Source organism: Anolis carolinensis, chromosome 3, assembly GCF_035594765.1.
Source record: "Anolis carolinensis isolate JA03-04 chromosome 3, rAnoCar3.1.pri, whole genome shotgun sequence".
NCBI lineage: Eukaryota > Metazoa > Chordata > Lepidosauria > Squamata > Dactyloidae > Anolis > Anolis carolinensis.
Genome location: NC_085843.1, coordinates 10,840,199 through 10,854,273, shown reverse-complemented (window position 1 = coordinate 10,854,273; position 14,075 = coordinate 10,840,199). Strand labels below are relative to the sequence as shown.

Genomic DNA, 14,075 nt, shown 5'->3' with positions numbered 1-14,075 from the left:
TGGACTATAAATTAAACAGTATACCTGTTTGCATGTCTCATTCTTGTGTGTCTGTTTTGTCTCAACATGGAACTGGTTTTTAAAAGAAAAGATGCATGAACAAAAAACATATATTAAAGATTAAGCTCTCATATTCTCTGTGTCTTTCCTTTGTGCATGTTTTGTCTTGCCCGCACATCATCTTCAGCTATTAGATACCTTAGGCATAGAAGTGATATACTGCCAACTTTTAAAGCATAATTGGAATTTTCGTTTTGGGCACATCAGGGATTATGTTGATTAATCAATAGCTATCATCCTATGCTGCACTTTGATTATTCCTCCCCAGAGAAGGCCTAAAAATAAAACCTATCCAAAATTGGACATCCATCTCTGGGTCTTGTACAGCTCTTTGTAGAGATGGCATGGGCTGTAACAAGCATGGCTTGAACTTTGGCCCTTCTCTTTTGTCTTTTGCCTTGCTGAGATCCATTGCTTTTTTTTTTCTCGCATCATGATCTGTTTCTGTGCTGCTTAGAGAAGAAGCACAGCTTGGACCAGTTCCTTTTTTCTTTTTTCTTTTTTTGAGAGCTTGAATCAATTAGTTTTACGGACACCTCATCCAATAATCTCTTATGGTGCATCCCATCATAGGTGATCCCTCGCTGAGTCTGATTGTCTTCCAAGGATAGAGTCTTGGTGGTGGGTTCATAAATGACTGTAGAGGCCTATTCTGGATCCGCGTGGTCTTTCACAGTGAGGACAAGGATTTCCAGATGGAAGGTGATCCTGATAAGGGTTTGCTTAAGCACATTTGTGTGGCCAGCCCAGAGAAGTTGGTGATGGAGGATCATCGCTTTGATGTTGGTGCTCTTTGCTTTTTCTTTCAGACCCTGACCTTTGCCTCTCTTCTTCCCAGGATTTTTCAAAGGCAATGCTGATGGAATCTCTACAGAAATTGAGAGTAACATCTGTAGACATCTGTTATCCCGGCCATGAAAGCCTTCGACAGCACATCTGTAGACAGTCCATGTTTTGCAGACATATAACAATTGGGAGGACAAAAGCTTTATAAGCAAGCATCTTGGTATTAGGGTGCATCTACACTCTAGATATAGTGACACCATGGCTCCATGTTGTGGAATCATGGGAGTTGTAGACTTACAACGTCTCTTGCCCTCTCTTACAAAGATTCCAAATTACAAATCTCAGGATTCCATAGCATTAAGCCATGGTTGTCAAACTGCAATAATTCTAGAGTAGGTTTATCCATGACATGACCAAGGTCAACCTGTGCAGGCATTCAAATCCATGTCTCAACCATTAAACCTTGCCCCACATTTTAGCAGGGAATCATAGGGCACATCTAAACAGACCGCTTAATGCAGAATGAAGACAGCAGAGAAGGGAGTGATTCAGACATGGAGTTGATCACACATCAAGCTTAGGAACTGGGTCAAGGCATTGGGGAGGTCAGCTCTCTCACTTCCAGGATTTACAATACCTGGACTTCATGAGCACATAGGACTTGGGGTGTTTTTTTCAACTTGCCTCTGTGTGTTGATCACTGGAAGGCCTGTCTTTTAATGCAATATGGTTTACATCTATGTGCACTGATGTTTATGGACCCTATTTGCGACCCTGGACCGCTCGCAGTCTGGCTTCAGGCCTGGGCACAGTACCGAGACGGCTTTGGTCACCTTGGTGGATGACCTCTGCAGGGAGCTGGACAGGGGGAGTGTGACCCTGCTGGTTCTCTTGGACATCTCAGCGGCTTTCGATACCATCGACCATGGTATCCTTCTGGGGAGGCTCTCCGGGATGGGGCTTGGTGGCACAGTTTTTCATACCTCGTGAAGTCTGACTTGACCACAGTGGTGCATGCCTTAGTTACCTCTAGACTGGACTACTGTAATGCGCTCTATGTGGGGCTTCCCTTGAAGACAGCCCAGAAATTACAATTGGTCCAGCGCTCGGCGGCCAGATTAATAACGGGGGCGAGCTACAGGGAAAGATCTACTCCCTTGTTCAAGGAGCTCCACTGGCTGCCGTTTCCGGTCCCAATTCAAGGTGCAGACTATCACCTATAAAGCCCTAAACGGTTTGGGACCCTCCTACCTTAGTGACCGTATCTCCTATCATAAACCCGCCCAATCTCTTCGATCATCAGGGGAGGCTCTCCTGTCGCCACTGCCTATATCTCAGGCCTGCCTTGTGGGAACAAGGGAGAGGGCCTTTTCTGCTGTGGTCCCCCAACTGTGGAATTCACTGCCCATTGAGATTAGGCAGGCCCTCACTTTGCTAGCCTTTAAGAAAGACTTTAAAACATGGCTCTTCCGGTGTGCCTTTGGAGAGTAACTGTCATATCTTTCTTCGGTTATTCCACTGGGATATCTATCCTCTAGACTGTTCCACTATTTTATGTCCCTGCTCCCCGTGGTTCTATTCATATGTCTTTCTCACCGAGTTTTAACTTAGTGTTCATGTGGCCTGCCCTGGTTTTTATTGCTTTTTCTGAATTTTGGGTTGTAATGTATGTTATTATTTATTGTATTGTTAAATTGTGTTATGATGTGTTGTTTTATATTCTGTCATATTGTATTGTTCTGGGCATGGCCCCATGTAAGCTGCCCCGAGTCCCCGTTGGGGAGATGGTGGCGGGGTATAAATAAAGTTTTATTATTATTATTATTATTATTATTATTATTATTATTATTATTATTATTATTTATTTTGGAGTATCCCTCAATTTTGCCTATCCTGATTTAAGGCCTCAAATGTATGCTGCTGCACATATTCATGCCATGCAGTATTTAAACACTGCATTTTAGCTCCCTACAATCCACATTAAGTGGTCGGTATAGACATGTCCCTAGGCTCCAATGACCTTTGCCTTCCATCCCACCAACCACAGTCCTCATCATCCAGGAGTGGCTACAAGGATGCTGTTTTTGTTACCCTGCTTCAGCTCTGCAGTCCGACCCACTAACCTCTTTTTCACATGTTTACTCAAAATACCACTTGGGAAAGTCATGAAAAGGGTGGAGAGCCAAAGGGCTCTCTTCAGATTATTGGATTTTCTAATAATCCACAACACACAGTGTTCCAGATCTGAAACTTTATGCTTCCGAAGACTTTTTACGACGGAAAATTTATATAACTCATTTAGTAGGAATGCTCCCAATTTCCTGGTCGGTTTTTATGTTTCTTCTTTGTTGCTGCTTCATTCATTATATAGTTCCTAATGGCAATTGCAGACAGGGGCAGGGCTTTGTGAATACTGGCATGACTCAAGAGTTTGCATGCCATGTCAAATCCTTCTATAGAATGGAGGTCAAAAAAGCAGCCAGAAGCAGGAAAATATTTGTGTAACCTTCTTGACTCCAGTGAAATCACACTTTTCCTTTTCTGCTAATACAGGTTGAGCATCCCTTATCCAAAATGTTTGGGACCAGAAGTGTTTTTGATGTTGGATTGTTTTTCGAAATTTGAGATATATATCAAGCCTAAACATAACATTCGTTTACGTTTCACCTACACCTTATAGCCATAGTCTGAAGGTTATTTCATACAGAATAATTTTGTGCATGAAGCAAACCTTGTAAAGATTGTACAGTCAGAAAGTAAAGGTATCACTATCTCAGCCACTGATGTTGACAATTTCATATTTTGGAGTATTCTGAATTTTGGAATTCCAGATAAAGAAATTGTGCTTAAATTAATAGAAGAAGGGTTCAGTCAGATTAGACTCCTGGCGTAGAGAGTTTATCTTTACTTTAGTACCACTTTCCTGAATCTGCCATTCATATCACAATGGGTACATAAAAGTATATGTGAAATTTATTTTACAGTTTATGGAATGGGAAGATTTGCCAGGGAGAAGTAGAGTTGCATGAGGGAAGTAGATTTTCTCCATGTGTTGTTGTTCTGTGCATTCAAGTCATTTTTGACGCATTGTGACTCTAAAGCAAACCTATCAATGGGTTAAAAAAAAAGGTTTGGTCATATGAGTACCTTCCATTACCTTCCTTTAAGGCTGACTTGCCTAAAGTCACACGGGGTTTCCATGGTTGAATGAGCATTTGGACCCTGGTCTCCCACAATCCTAGTCCAAACTCAAACCACTACATTCTCCTTTGCTGTGGTCCTAATGCAAATGGCCTTCAGCCTCCTCCTATTCATCTTCTCCTCAAGTATCTAGAAAAACCCAGCAATGTCCAATGACTAATGAAAAGTTCTTTATCAATTGGTAGACCTATGTGATGTCCTTTCCCAGGCTAGGTTAGAAGTCTGTTGACTACTCCAACAAACTTGACCTGCAACCATTTATGATATAGAAGTTTACACAACATTGGAAGCTTAGCAACATGTGGACCTCTTGTTGTGGAATGAATATTGTCCCTATAATTTACGTCATGCACACTTTAGGATCTGAAAGGTGACTGGGCTTGCAAACGTTGCTGAAATGTGCTTCCCACCTACATGGGGAAGTGTTAAGAAAAACCCTGATGAATCAGCAGCTTCCACTGCAGGTTATCCCGGGTTGTGTAAACAATCCCAGTGTGCATCTATTAAGACTATTTAGGGAATATGTATTGCTCCAGGATACAAAGGATACAAGTTGTGGCCTGAGGCATAGGCAGTTGAAGGTTTTCTTTTTATCAGTAAGGAGGAGGAGAAAGCTTTCTGAATGGTAACACACTTGCTCCCTTCCCTTTAGTATTCTGTGAGCCAACTAAGATTCATAGATTTCATGTATTTTTGGATAGAAATATAGCCTTTGTATGGTGAATATCCTCCTTCCCCCTCTACCAATAAAACTCTTGAATTCCAAACACCATATTTCTGTCCATGAAAATGGCACAGACATCTCTGTACATACACTTTGAAAACCTCCAAAAAGGGGTCTTTGAACTTCTCCCTAGATAAGAACAGGTTTGAGATTCCAAGAAAATTTTGTATTCTCAAACGAAAACCACATTGTATTTGTTTGGCTTTTATTGCCTTTTGTGTTCCCTGAAGTCTCATGACCACTGGGTTGAGTGCATGGTGGAGGATATACTTTGAAGAAAGTCCCCAGTTTTATTCCCAGCATCTTCAGGAACAATTGCAAACCCTCTTGCAGCATTGAGCTGGAAAAACCAGTGGTTTAATTCAGTTTAAGTCCTGATGACTACCAAGTACTACCAAGTAGGAATCACTGGATCAACTGTTTCAAATGTCTGATAGTGGAATGTGCTGCCTTTGAAGGCTGTGGAAGCTTTTAAACAAGACATAAGGCTGTAACTTGTCAGGAGAGCTTTAATTGTGAATTTTTGCATGGTAACTGGTTGCGCTAGATGGTCCTTGTCATTGCTTCCGACACTATGACTTTATCTACTCTAGTTGGGATCACCTCTGGGCTTGATGCCTGTGATTCTGTGCTAGGTGAACCCCAATAGTAAAGTGGCTTGTTGATTCTTTCTTCCAGAGCATTCTTATCTGATCGCCTCTTGGACACCGTTTCTTTGATGTTAAAGGAACAGACAAGAGGGCCATGGATGTGAAAGAAAGAAAGCCCTACCGTTCCCTGACCAGGCGCCGTGACGCTGAGCGCCGCTACACCAGCTCCTCCGCAGAGAGCGAAGACAACAAGATACCTCAGAAGTCCTACAGCTCCAGTGAGACTCTGAAGGCCTACGATCAGGACTCTAGGCTGACCTATGGCAATCGGGTGAAGGAAATGGTGCACCAAGAAGCAGACGAGTACTGCCGAACAGGTACGCTCTGGAGAAGATTGTGGCTGGATGGGAGGAAGGGCTTCAAATGGTCTTAATGTCCAAATTCCTTTGGAAAGACAAAATGGCTCATAGTTTCCATACAATATTTATTATTTTATTTATTTATTTGCTACATTTATATGCTGCCCTTCTCACCCCGAAGGGGACTCAGAGCGGCTTACAAATTAAATTTACATACAACATTATATTATTAACATAGTACAATACTGGTAATAAATTACTATATTGTACTGTATCAATATATTGTGATATTATTAGTAATATTACATGTAAAATATAATATAATTAATATTATTATATTGTATTATTAGTATATCGTATTACAATATAATATTATGAATATTATATGTATATACAATATGTTATAATAGCAATAGCAATCCTTGTTGGTGGAATTCAAAGACACAGCCATAATGATTGGGATCCATATTCAAGAGGCTCTTGCTATCAACATCAATAGACTTCTGGATAACTTTGTGGCACAATACTATTGAAGATTTTTGTTTGTTTGTTTGTTTGTAAAGGGTCTTGTGTTCTTATCTTCAAAATAATCTTGTTTCTCCTTATTGATCTGTGGCTCTTAGGGATGCACCTCAATAATAATAATAATAATAATAATAATAATAATAATAATAATAATAATAATAATAATAACAACAACAACAACAACAGCAGCAGCAGCAGCATATCTTGTTTGCTATGTCATACAATAATAATAACAACAACAACAACAACAACAACAACAACAACAACAACAACAACAACATTTATATTCTGCCTTTCTCACCCCGAAGGGGACTCAGGGCGGATCACAATGTACATATACATGGCAAACATTAGACATACGACATACAGACAGAGACAAAGACACAGAGGCAATTTAACATTTTCCAGCTTCTGGCTTCATGAGGGTATGCTCAATTCCAGCCACAGGGGGACTTGCTGCTTTATCATCCACTGTGACACCGAGTCCTTGATGGAATACTTCCTCATTCTTCTGCACACTGCTGGATGATTTTTATGGTGTCGTAAATTAGTTAAATTAGCCTCCCCGCATAAGTGGAACCTAAATTTTCTGCTTGATAGATGCAACGATCTTTCAGGTTGCTTAGGTCAATAATGAGCTATGCTATTTTTTTTTATTGATCAAGCATTCAATCCAATCCGGGCTGGTTCGAACTCATGACCTCTCAGCCAGTAGTGATTTATTGCAGCTGGCTACTAACCAGCTGCACCACAGCCTGACCTCCATGGCTTGCTTATTCAAATATCTATTAGTAAAAATGCATGAAATAACTCAGGGGTTCACCTACGCTGTAGAATGAATATAGTTTGCCACTACTTTAACTGCCATGGCTCTATGCTATAGAATCATGGGAGTTGTAGCTTTACAGGGTTGTTGGCTGTATCTGACAATGAGCACTAGAACCCACCAAACTAAAAGTCCCGTGATTCCATAACATTGTGTCATGGTGGTTAATAAGATGGCAAAATGCATTCATTCTATAGTGTTGATGCATCCTGAAAAACTCATGTGTTTTGGGTGTTGGTAGAATTCAAGGCATAGCTGTCTGGTTCCATATGCAGGGTCTCTCATAATACCTTTGTGAATGAAAGAAATACGTTTTTTAGACTATGTCTGTAGCAGCAAAATGCTTTTACAGGGCATGTATACACAAGGCTATGCTAAGAGAATGTTATTTTCCCAAGGTCTATCTATGGGTTTCCAGGATGTAGATGTGCTCCAGAACCTAGTCTCATGGAACCTGATCTCCTGATCCAACATTCAAACCATTACACTATGCTGATTTTTTAGATTTCATTCAGAGGACACGTGCCATTGCTTTCCTCAGAGGTTTGCACAACAGTTATTGTGGCTTGCACAACAGTTCTGGCATGATACACTTTATCTGATGTAAATGGTGGCAAATTGTTGAAGGCAAATCCCACCAAGTTGACCAGTGATTGCCAAATTAGCACAATGCAATTTTCTCTGTTTCATTGGTCTGTCTGAATCTGCTCACAACTGTGGGGTCATGGAATGAAGAAGACTGTTTCTCAGCAAGGAAGCCCAGTGGTATTAATATGTGGATTAATTTATCATCGGCTCCTGTCTGTCCCAAGCAGGTCCTCAGTATTGGCAGAGCATAAGAGCTCCAAATATCCCCAGCCTGTCAATGCTGTCAAGAAGCTTAATCTTCTTCTCTTCTTAGTCTTAGTTAATTAAAAAAGTGCAAAGTTCATCCATAGTTTCCTTGCCCTGGCAGCAACTTCCAAAAGAAGGGTAGCATGATGGCCATTTGCATTAGTATATTTAACTCTTGTATTCATGTATTCATCTGCCCCGTACATAAGTCGAGGACAAGTTTTAGGACCAAAACCATGGATTTTGATATGACTCGTGGATAAGTTGAGGGTAAAACTAAGATGCATGTAATAAAGAACATAGAGGACGAAGCAAAAGAAAACAATGCAAAAGAAGTCACTGCTACAATTTTCCTTCTCAGGCATTGAAAAGGGCCAGGAATTGTTCCATGATGGAGAGAGTAAAGGAAACGTTGGCAATTCTACAGAGACCCCTTCTACACTGTCCTATATCCTAGGATCTGATCCCAGAACATTTGCTTTGAACTGGGTTATATGAGTCTCCACTGCCAGATAATCTCAGATAAGCAGATAATCTGGGATCAGATTCTGGGATATAGGGCAGAGTAGAAGCGACCCTTGAAGTTATAGTGTATAGTGCATAATGTATAATGGACCTATCCTGGACTACAATTTGGAATTTGCATGATTTGTTGTTTTAATGTTTGGCTTTAATTGTCATTGTTACTTTTGGAATTGTATGTTGGGCATCAAATTGTTGAGGGCTGTGAGTCCCCTTCGGGGTGAGAAGGGCCGGATACAAGTATGGGAAATAAATAATAAACAAACAAAAAATGACAGAAGTATATATATTGCAATTAAACCATTTATCAATTAAAACATTAAAAAATTGAAATTCATTACAGCATTATAGAGACTACAACACAAAAAACAGAGTATGATATATCATTAAAAGTCCAGCCCATCAATTTCCAGAAGTCAGGGGGAAAAGAAATATTTTCTGTTGCTATTGAGAGCAAGGAAGGAGGCTTCCAGGTTTCCCTAGGGAGGGAGTTCCAAAGATGGAAAAAGAACAAAGAGGCAGCCATCCTGGCTCAATGCTATGCAATCCTGGGATTTTTAATTTGATGAGGCACCAGCACTTTTTGGCAGAGAAGGCTAAAGACCTTGCAAAACACAACTCTCAGGATTCCATAGCATGGCAGTGTCAAACTGTATTAGTTTTACAATATAGATGCATCCTTTGTCTCCTTAGACAGACATCAGGAAGTTCCAAAGACTAATGTGGCAATTCCCTTCCTCCATTTGCAACCACAAGATTCCTCCCTTTGAGATTTCTCTCTGTCCTGTGTGAGACTACAGGCTCTTTTATCGGAGTAACACCAAAGTGCTATAATTTTGTAGTACGGCTAGACCCCTGGAAAGATGATGATACAGAACGTGAAGGTGCAAAATATATCTCCATAATATTTGCGGACAATTTCTTCTTGTAGCTAAAATGTTCAGTTACCTCTAGCATTATTTAGCAGGGTTCAACACAATTGCTTTGTGCTTGAAATTTGTTCACCGTTGCCAACCCTAATCTAAATGATAGGATCATCCTGTGAGTACTCTGGGAATGATTTATTTGGAATATTTATTTCCTGGTTACACGCTTCTGCTATTACAATGCATTTTGGAAAATAAAAAGTAAATCAGGTGCCAAAAAAAGGGAACGGTGCTATAAATTCAATGCATAAAAGATGGTTGGACTGGAATCACTAAGTGGTCTAGACAGCTTTCCTCCACAAATCTTTTGAAGAGAAAAGGCTAATATTTGAATGCTTGTTCACGCTGCCTTGAACTGATTATGTCACTCTGCAGGTAACTAGCCATGAATCTAAGAACCTTTCCTTTTCTCCAGGTAATATTTTTAGCCAGGTAAACAATTGCATCTGTTCTGCAGCTGAACAGTTGCTGCTGTGACCTTATTGGAGTGGAAAATGTCACCTGGGTAGCTGGCTTGGCAAAAGAGAGCAGGTTCCTAAAATGAACAGTTTTGTATAATGCAGAATGTGTTGATGACACTCAGTGTTGCTAGATTTGAAACAGTGTTCCAGCAAGACGCCTGAATCCCTTAATATGCCCTGCCTCTCTGGATGTCAATCCATTTTGGAGGAGACAGTGCTTACTGTGCGGCCTTTGGATTTCCAAAAATTGTTAGAACAGCACTCAACATGTGTTGCTTTCTACATTCAAGCAAGAATCTAATGAGATGCACATTTCAGGCTCATGGGATACAAGTTTTATGACACTTTGTAACCTGCCATGTAGTGTTTTGAGTGTTTCATAGCAACTTACAAACCCAGGGTTCAGTTCTCCATTCAACCATGGAAACCCACTTGGGTGACATTGGGTGTGTTACACATTCTCAGAACCAGAAAACACTTGTGTTAGGTTCTACTTGTGATCGCCAAACGTTAGAAATAACTTGAATGCATAAAACAACAACAAGAAGTTGCTGCACATTTTGATGAACACGGGAGGTTGGAAAGGCTAGATCGGCTCCCTCTGCTACCTTGTTTCATATTGCCCTCCTCAGAATTTGCTTCAGCTTCTCCATATCCTTCTTATGACTTCATCACATTCAAGAAAATCAACATTGTTACACACTTAAGAAACTGCAACCGACGGTGCCCTTCACACAACGCAAGCTTCAAATGTGGGGTATAGGTATCTTGCTGTTTCTACAGTGTGGGTTTTCATGACGATTCCTAAGCTGGTTTGAAGGTGACTTGCCTTCAATTCCCTTCGTAGAAACATGTAAAAATGCATGTGATGGAGTTCCCCCTCACTCATTTGTAAACATAATGATGACATCACTATGGAAGGAGGATCTAAGATGGGCAGTATTGATTCCTTTCTTCCATCATTATTGTTTTGGGACTGAGAAGGTATAGCAAACTTTCAAAGATATTGAAAACATTCAGGAGAAAAACCTAGCAAATCATGCAAATCCTGTGCTTGTCTTTGAGCTCCCTCTTTCAACATTCCTCTCCTCTTCCTATGTTATCTCCCTTCTTGTAAAAGTCCTTTTTAACTCCTACCTACTATTTTCTCAATTGCCTCTCTGAAACTACGGTGGTGCTGTCAGGCTTTTGTTTTGCCTATCAAAAGGTTAGCATAGAGAGATAAGAGAAACAAAGCTTCATTTCCCCCCTCCCTCCTGTTCTCAATTCTGCAATGTAGGAATAACCCCTCTATATGTGGCGTTGTGAGTTTTTTGGGCTGTAAGTTGAACTCCTGAGATTACGAGGGAAGTCTTTTTTTAAAAGAAAAGAAAACGGGAGGGACAGTGGGGGAAACAAGTCTTTACCATGTGATAGCAAATCAAAGAAAATAGAGAGAAGGATTAGGTATAATTGGGGTAGGAAAATCTTCCGTTTAATTTCAAAATGGGAAATGGAGAAACTTAAGGGAAAACCTACGATTTCAAATGTTTTAATTATCCAGTGGAATGAAATCCTTAAAGTGAGGTGTCCAGCCATAAACCTATGAATAATCAAATCCATAGATGTTATCCCACTGACTGTCATGGCTCCAATTATGGGAATCTTGGGATTAGCAGTTTGAAGAAGGGCACTGCCCTGCACCTATTCAACTATAGTATTATAACAGTATGGTTCCACGTTAACTTCCATGTTCCATCCTATAGATGCCAAGGGTTTGTAGTTTGAGGTTCCATCTTGTGGAGCACTCCATAGAATGGAACCATGGAAGTTAATGTGGCATCGTACTGTTGTGATTCTATAGTTTAAATGGGTGCAAGGAAATATGGACAACTAATTAGAGCAAAATAATGGGTTTCCTCGGGGCCCTAGGGTCCTCAAATACAGTTGTGAGGCTATGTGAGGTTTATGAGCCTCAGTTTCTCGACTCTCTGACCTAAAGTGTCAACCATACAGTCACCAGAGTCCCCACGGGGAGATAGAGTGGGATATAAATAAAGATTATTATTATTATTATTATTATTATTATTATTATTATTATTTCTCCATGTCTGCTGGTTAAGCATTCACAAATTTGATTATTCTCTGATCGCTGTATTTAACTCCACTGCTGCCTTTATGCAGCTGGAATAAATATGTGCAATTCTATGGTCATCTTCTGGATGTTGACTATAAAATCGCACTGGAGGATCTACAAATGCCTAGAGGGCTGTTCTCTGAAATAAAAATAATGAGCGATTTTAAATTCACAGATTTTCCACTTTTTGCAGGGGTCCTATAACCCTAACTATAACATATGTAAAAAGGGTTGTCTTGTAGTGACTTTTTGGTTTCATGTTCCAGAGGCTTATCAATAGTGCAACGAGCATTTGCATTTTTTATTTAGTCACAGATTTTCCCTTTTTTGCAGCAACCCTGTGCTCCTAATCCCTACGAACATGGAGGGACTGCTATTTATGGACGATACTGTTCTGTCCCTTGTTTGTGTTTACTAATCCCAGCATGGCTGTACAACTCTTGAACAGGTGTTTCAGAGCAATTCTAAGAGAGATGAGGGTTTAGGTTTTAAACCTAAAAGTTAATCCAGACAGGCCAAATTATGAAAGTTGGATGGCTAGATGTATACACAACTGATTTTGGAAAGGATTACTGTCTTCTGAAAATAAATTATCTGGGCAGACCCCAGAGCCTCAAAAATTTATTTGAAAGCAATTCATTTCTATTATATACTGGTCCTTGCTTTGTACAAAATCCCCAAACTAAATGAATATGTAAATAGGATTAGAAGCCAAGAGAGTGGAGGGACAAGGGCATAAGCAAATAGTGAAGAAATCAAAATAGTCACAAGACATTTGTGTGGCTGATGTAGTATATTGGTTAGACTCCTCAGCTTGGATCAAAGACATCTGTTTTCAGATCAGTGCTCCTGTTCCAACAAGCATTTAGTAATGGAATGCAATGGTTTTCAATGGTGTGCTGACTTGTTTCCTCTTCCCTTTGAGCAGATATTGAATGTTATGTATTCTATAGATTATTCAATTACATTTCAAAATAATAGCTAGGATCTTGTTGAGCAGTAACAATATTGTAAACTGGATGTACAATATTGTAACTGTAATATTGTAACGTTCATTCATGAACGGCTGAATGTGACCCCAAAAACCTACATTTTGCAACCTGCTCGGGGTCCCATCAGAAAACCTTCTGAGGCTCTGGAACTAAGGGAATTGGGAAATACCATTCATGGCCTCATTGGGATAGGATAAGTGGGATATGAGGGATTTCTCCACCTGTCTGTTCCAGTAAGACGTGTTTGGTGATAGATTGCCTCAAAGGCAATCTCTGGGAGTATATAAACAGAAGTTGAATGGACATATTTCAGGAGTACTTTAGTTGTGTCTTCCAGAATGTCAGAAAGGGATTGTGTTGGATGGCCCTTGTGTTTTCTTCTGAATTAAGATTTTACAAAAAAAAGTAGATTTTTTTTAAAAAAAATAGTCATATGTGAGACAAAACATTGTGGGTCTGCACAATACATTTCTGCTCACTGGCAATTGGTGGTTTCCATCTCAATTGGGCAGTGAATCCACTCTGGATTTTAATCTGAACTGTAGAGAGGCTGTTCTGTGTGCCAAAATTTATCACCAAAATAGACCCAGCACTTGTAAAATTTTGACTAAAAGTTACCTTGGCATAGGAGGCAGACATATCGCACTACTAAGGAGTAGCAAAATTGCTATCTTAGCTTCTATGCATGCTCACCCTGGGATTTGTTGTGTGCCTTACAGGTCAGTTCCTAAGGTGGCAAAGTGTGTTAAAGCGCTGAGCTGCTGAATATGCGGACCGAAAGGTCCCAGGTTCAAATCCCGGGAGTGGAATGAGCTCCCGCTGTTAGCCCCAGCTCTTGCCAACCTAGCAGTTCGAAAACATGCAAATGTGAGTAGTTCAATAGGTACCGCTCCGGCGGGAAGGTAACGGCGCTCCATGCAGTCATGCTGGCCACATGACCTGGAGATGTCTATGGACAACGCCGGCTCTTCGGCTCAGAAATGGAGATGAGCACCAACCCCCAGAGTCGGTCACGACTGGACTTAACATCAGGGGAAACCTTACCTTTCCTAAAGTGCATCTGTAATAGGTTTTTATAGGAATGAGAATATGTGACTTGCTCAAGGTCACACAGTTGGTTTCCATGGGCAAAATGAGGAAGAAAAGTAACTTT

At 40.4% G+C, this 14,075-nt stretch overlaps 1 protein-coding gene across 16 annotated transcripts in view; it reads left to right on the top strand.

The window, feature by feature from the left end:
- The window catches only part of tenm4 (teneurin transmembrane protein 4), a 1,874,213-nt gene that overhangs the window by 1,369,152 nt on the left and 490,986 nt on the right, over positions 1 to 14,075 (top strand). For all 16 annotated transcript variants that reach the window (XM_062977060.1, XM_062977059.1, XM_062977071.1 and 13 more), the window contains one exon: positions 5,450 to 5,738. In XM_062977060.1, the coding sequence (XP_062833130.1) occupies positions 5,516 to 5,738 (223 nt within the window). In that variant the 5' untranslated portion in view covers positions 5,450 to 5,515. The remainder of the gene's footprint in view (positions 1 to 5,449; positions 5,739 to 14,075) is intronic.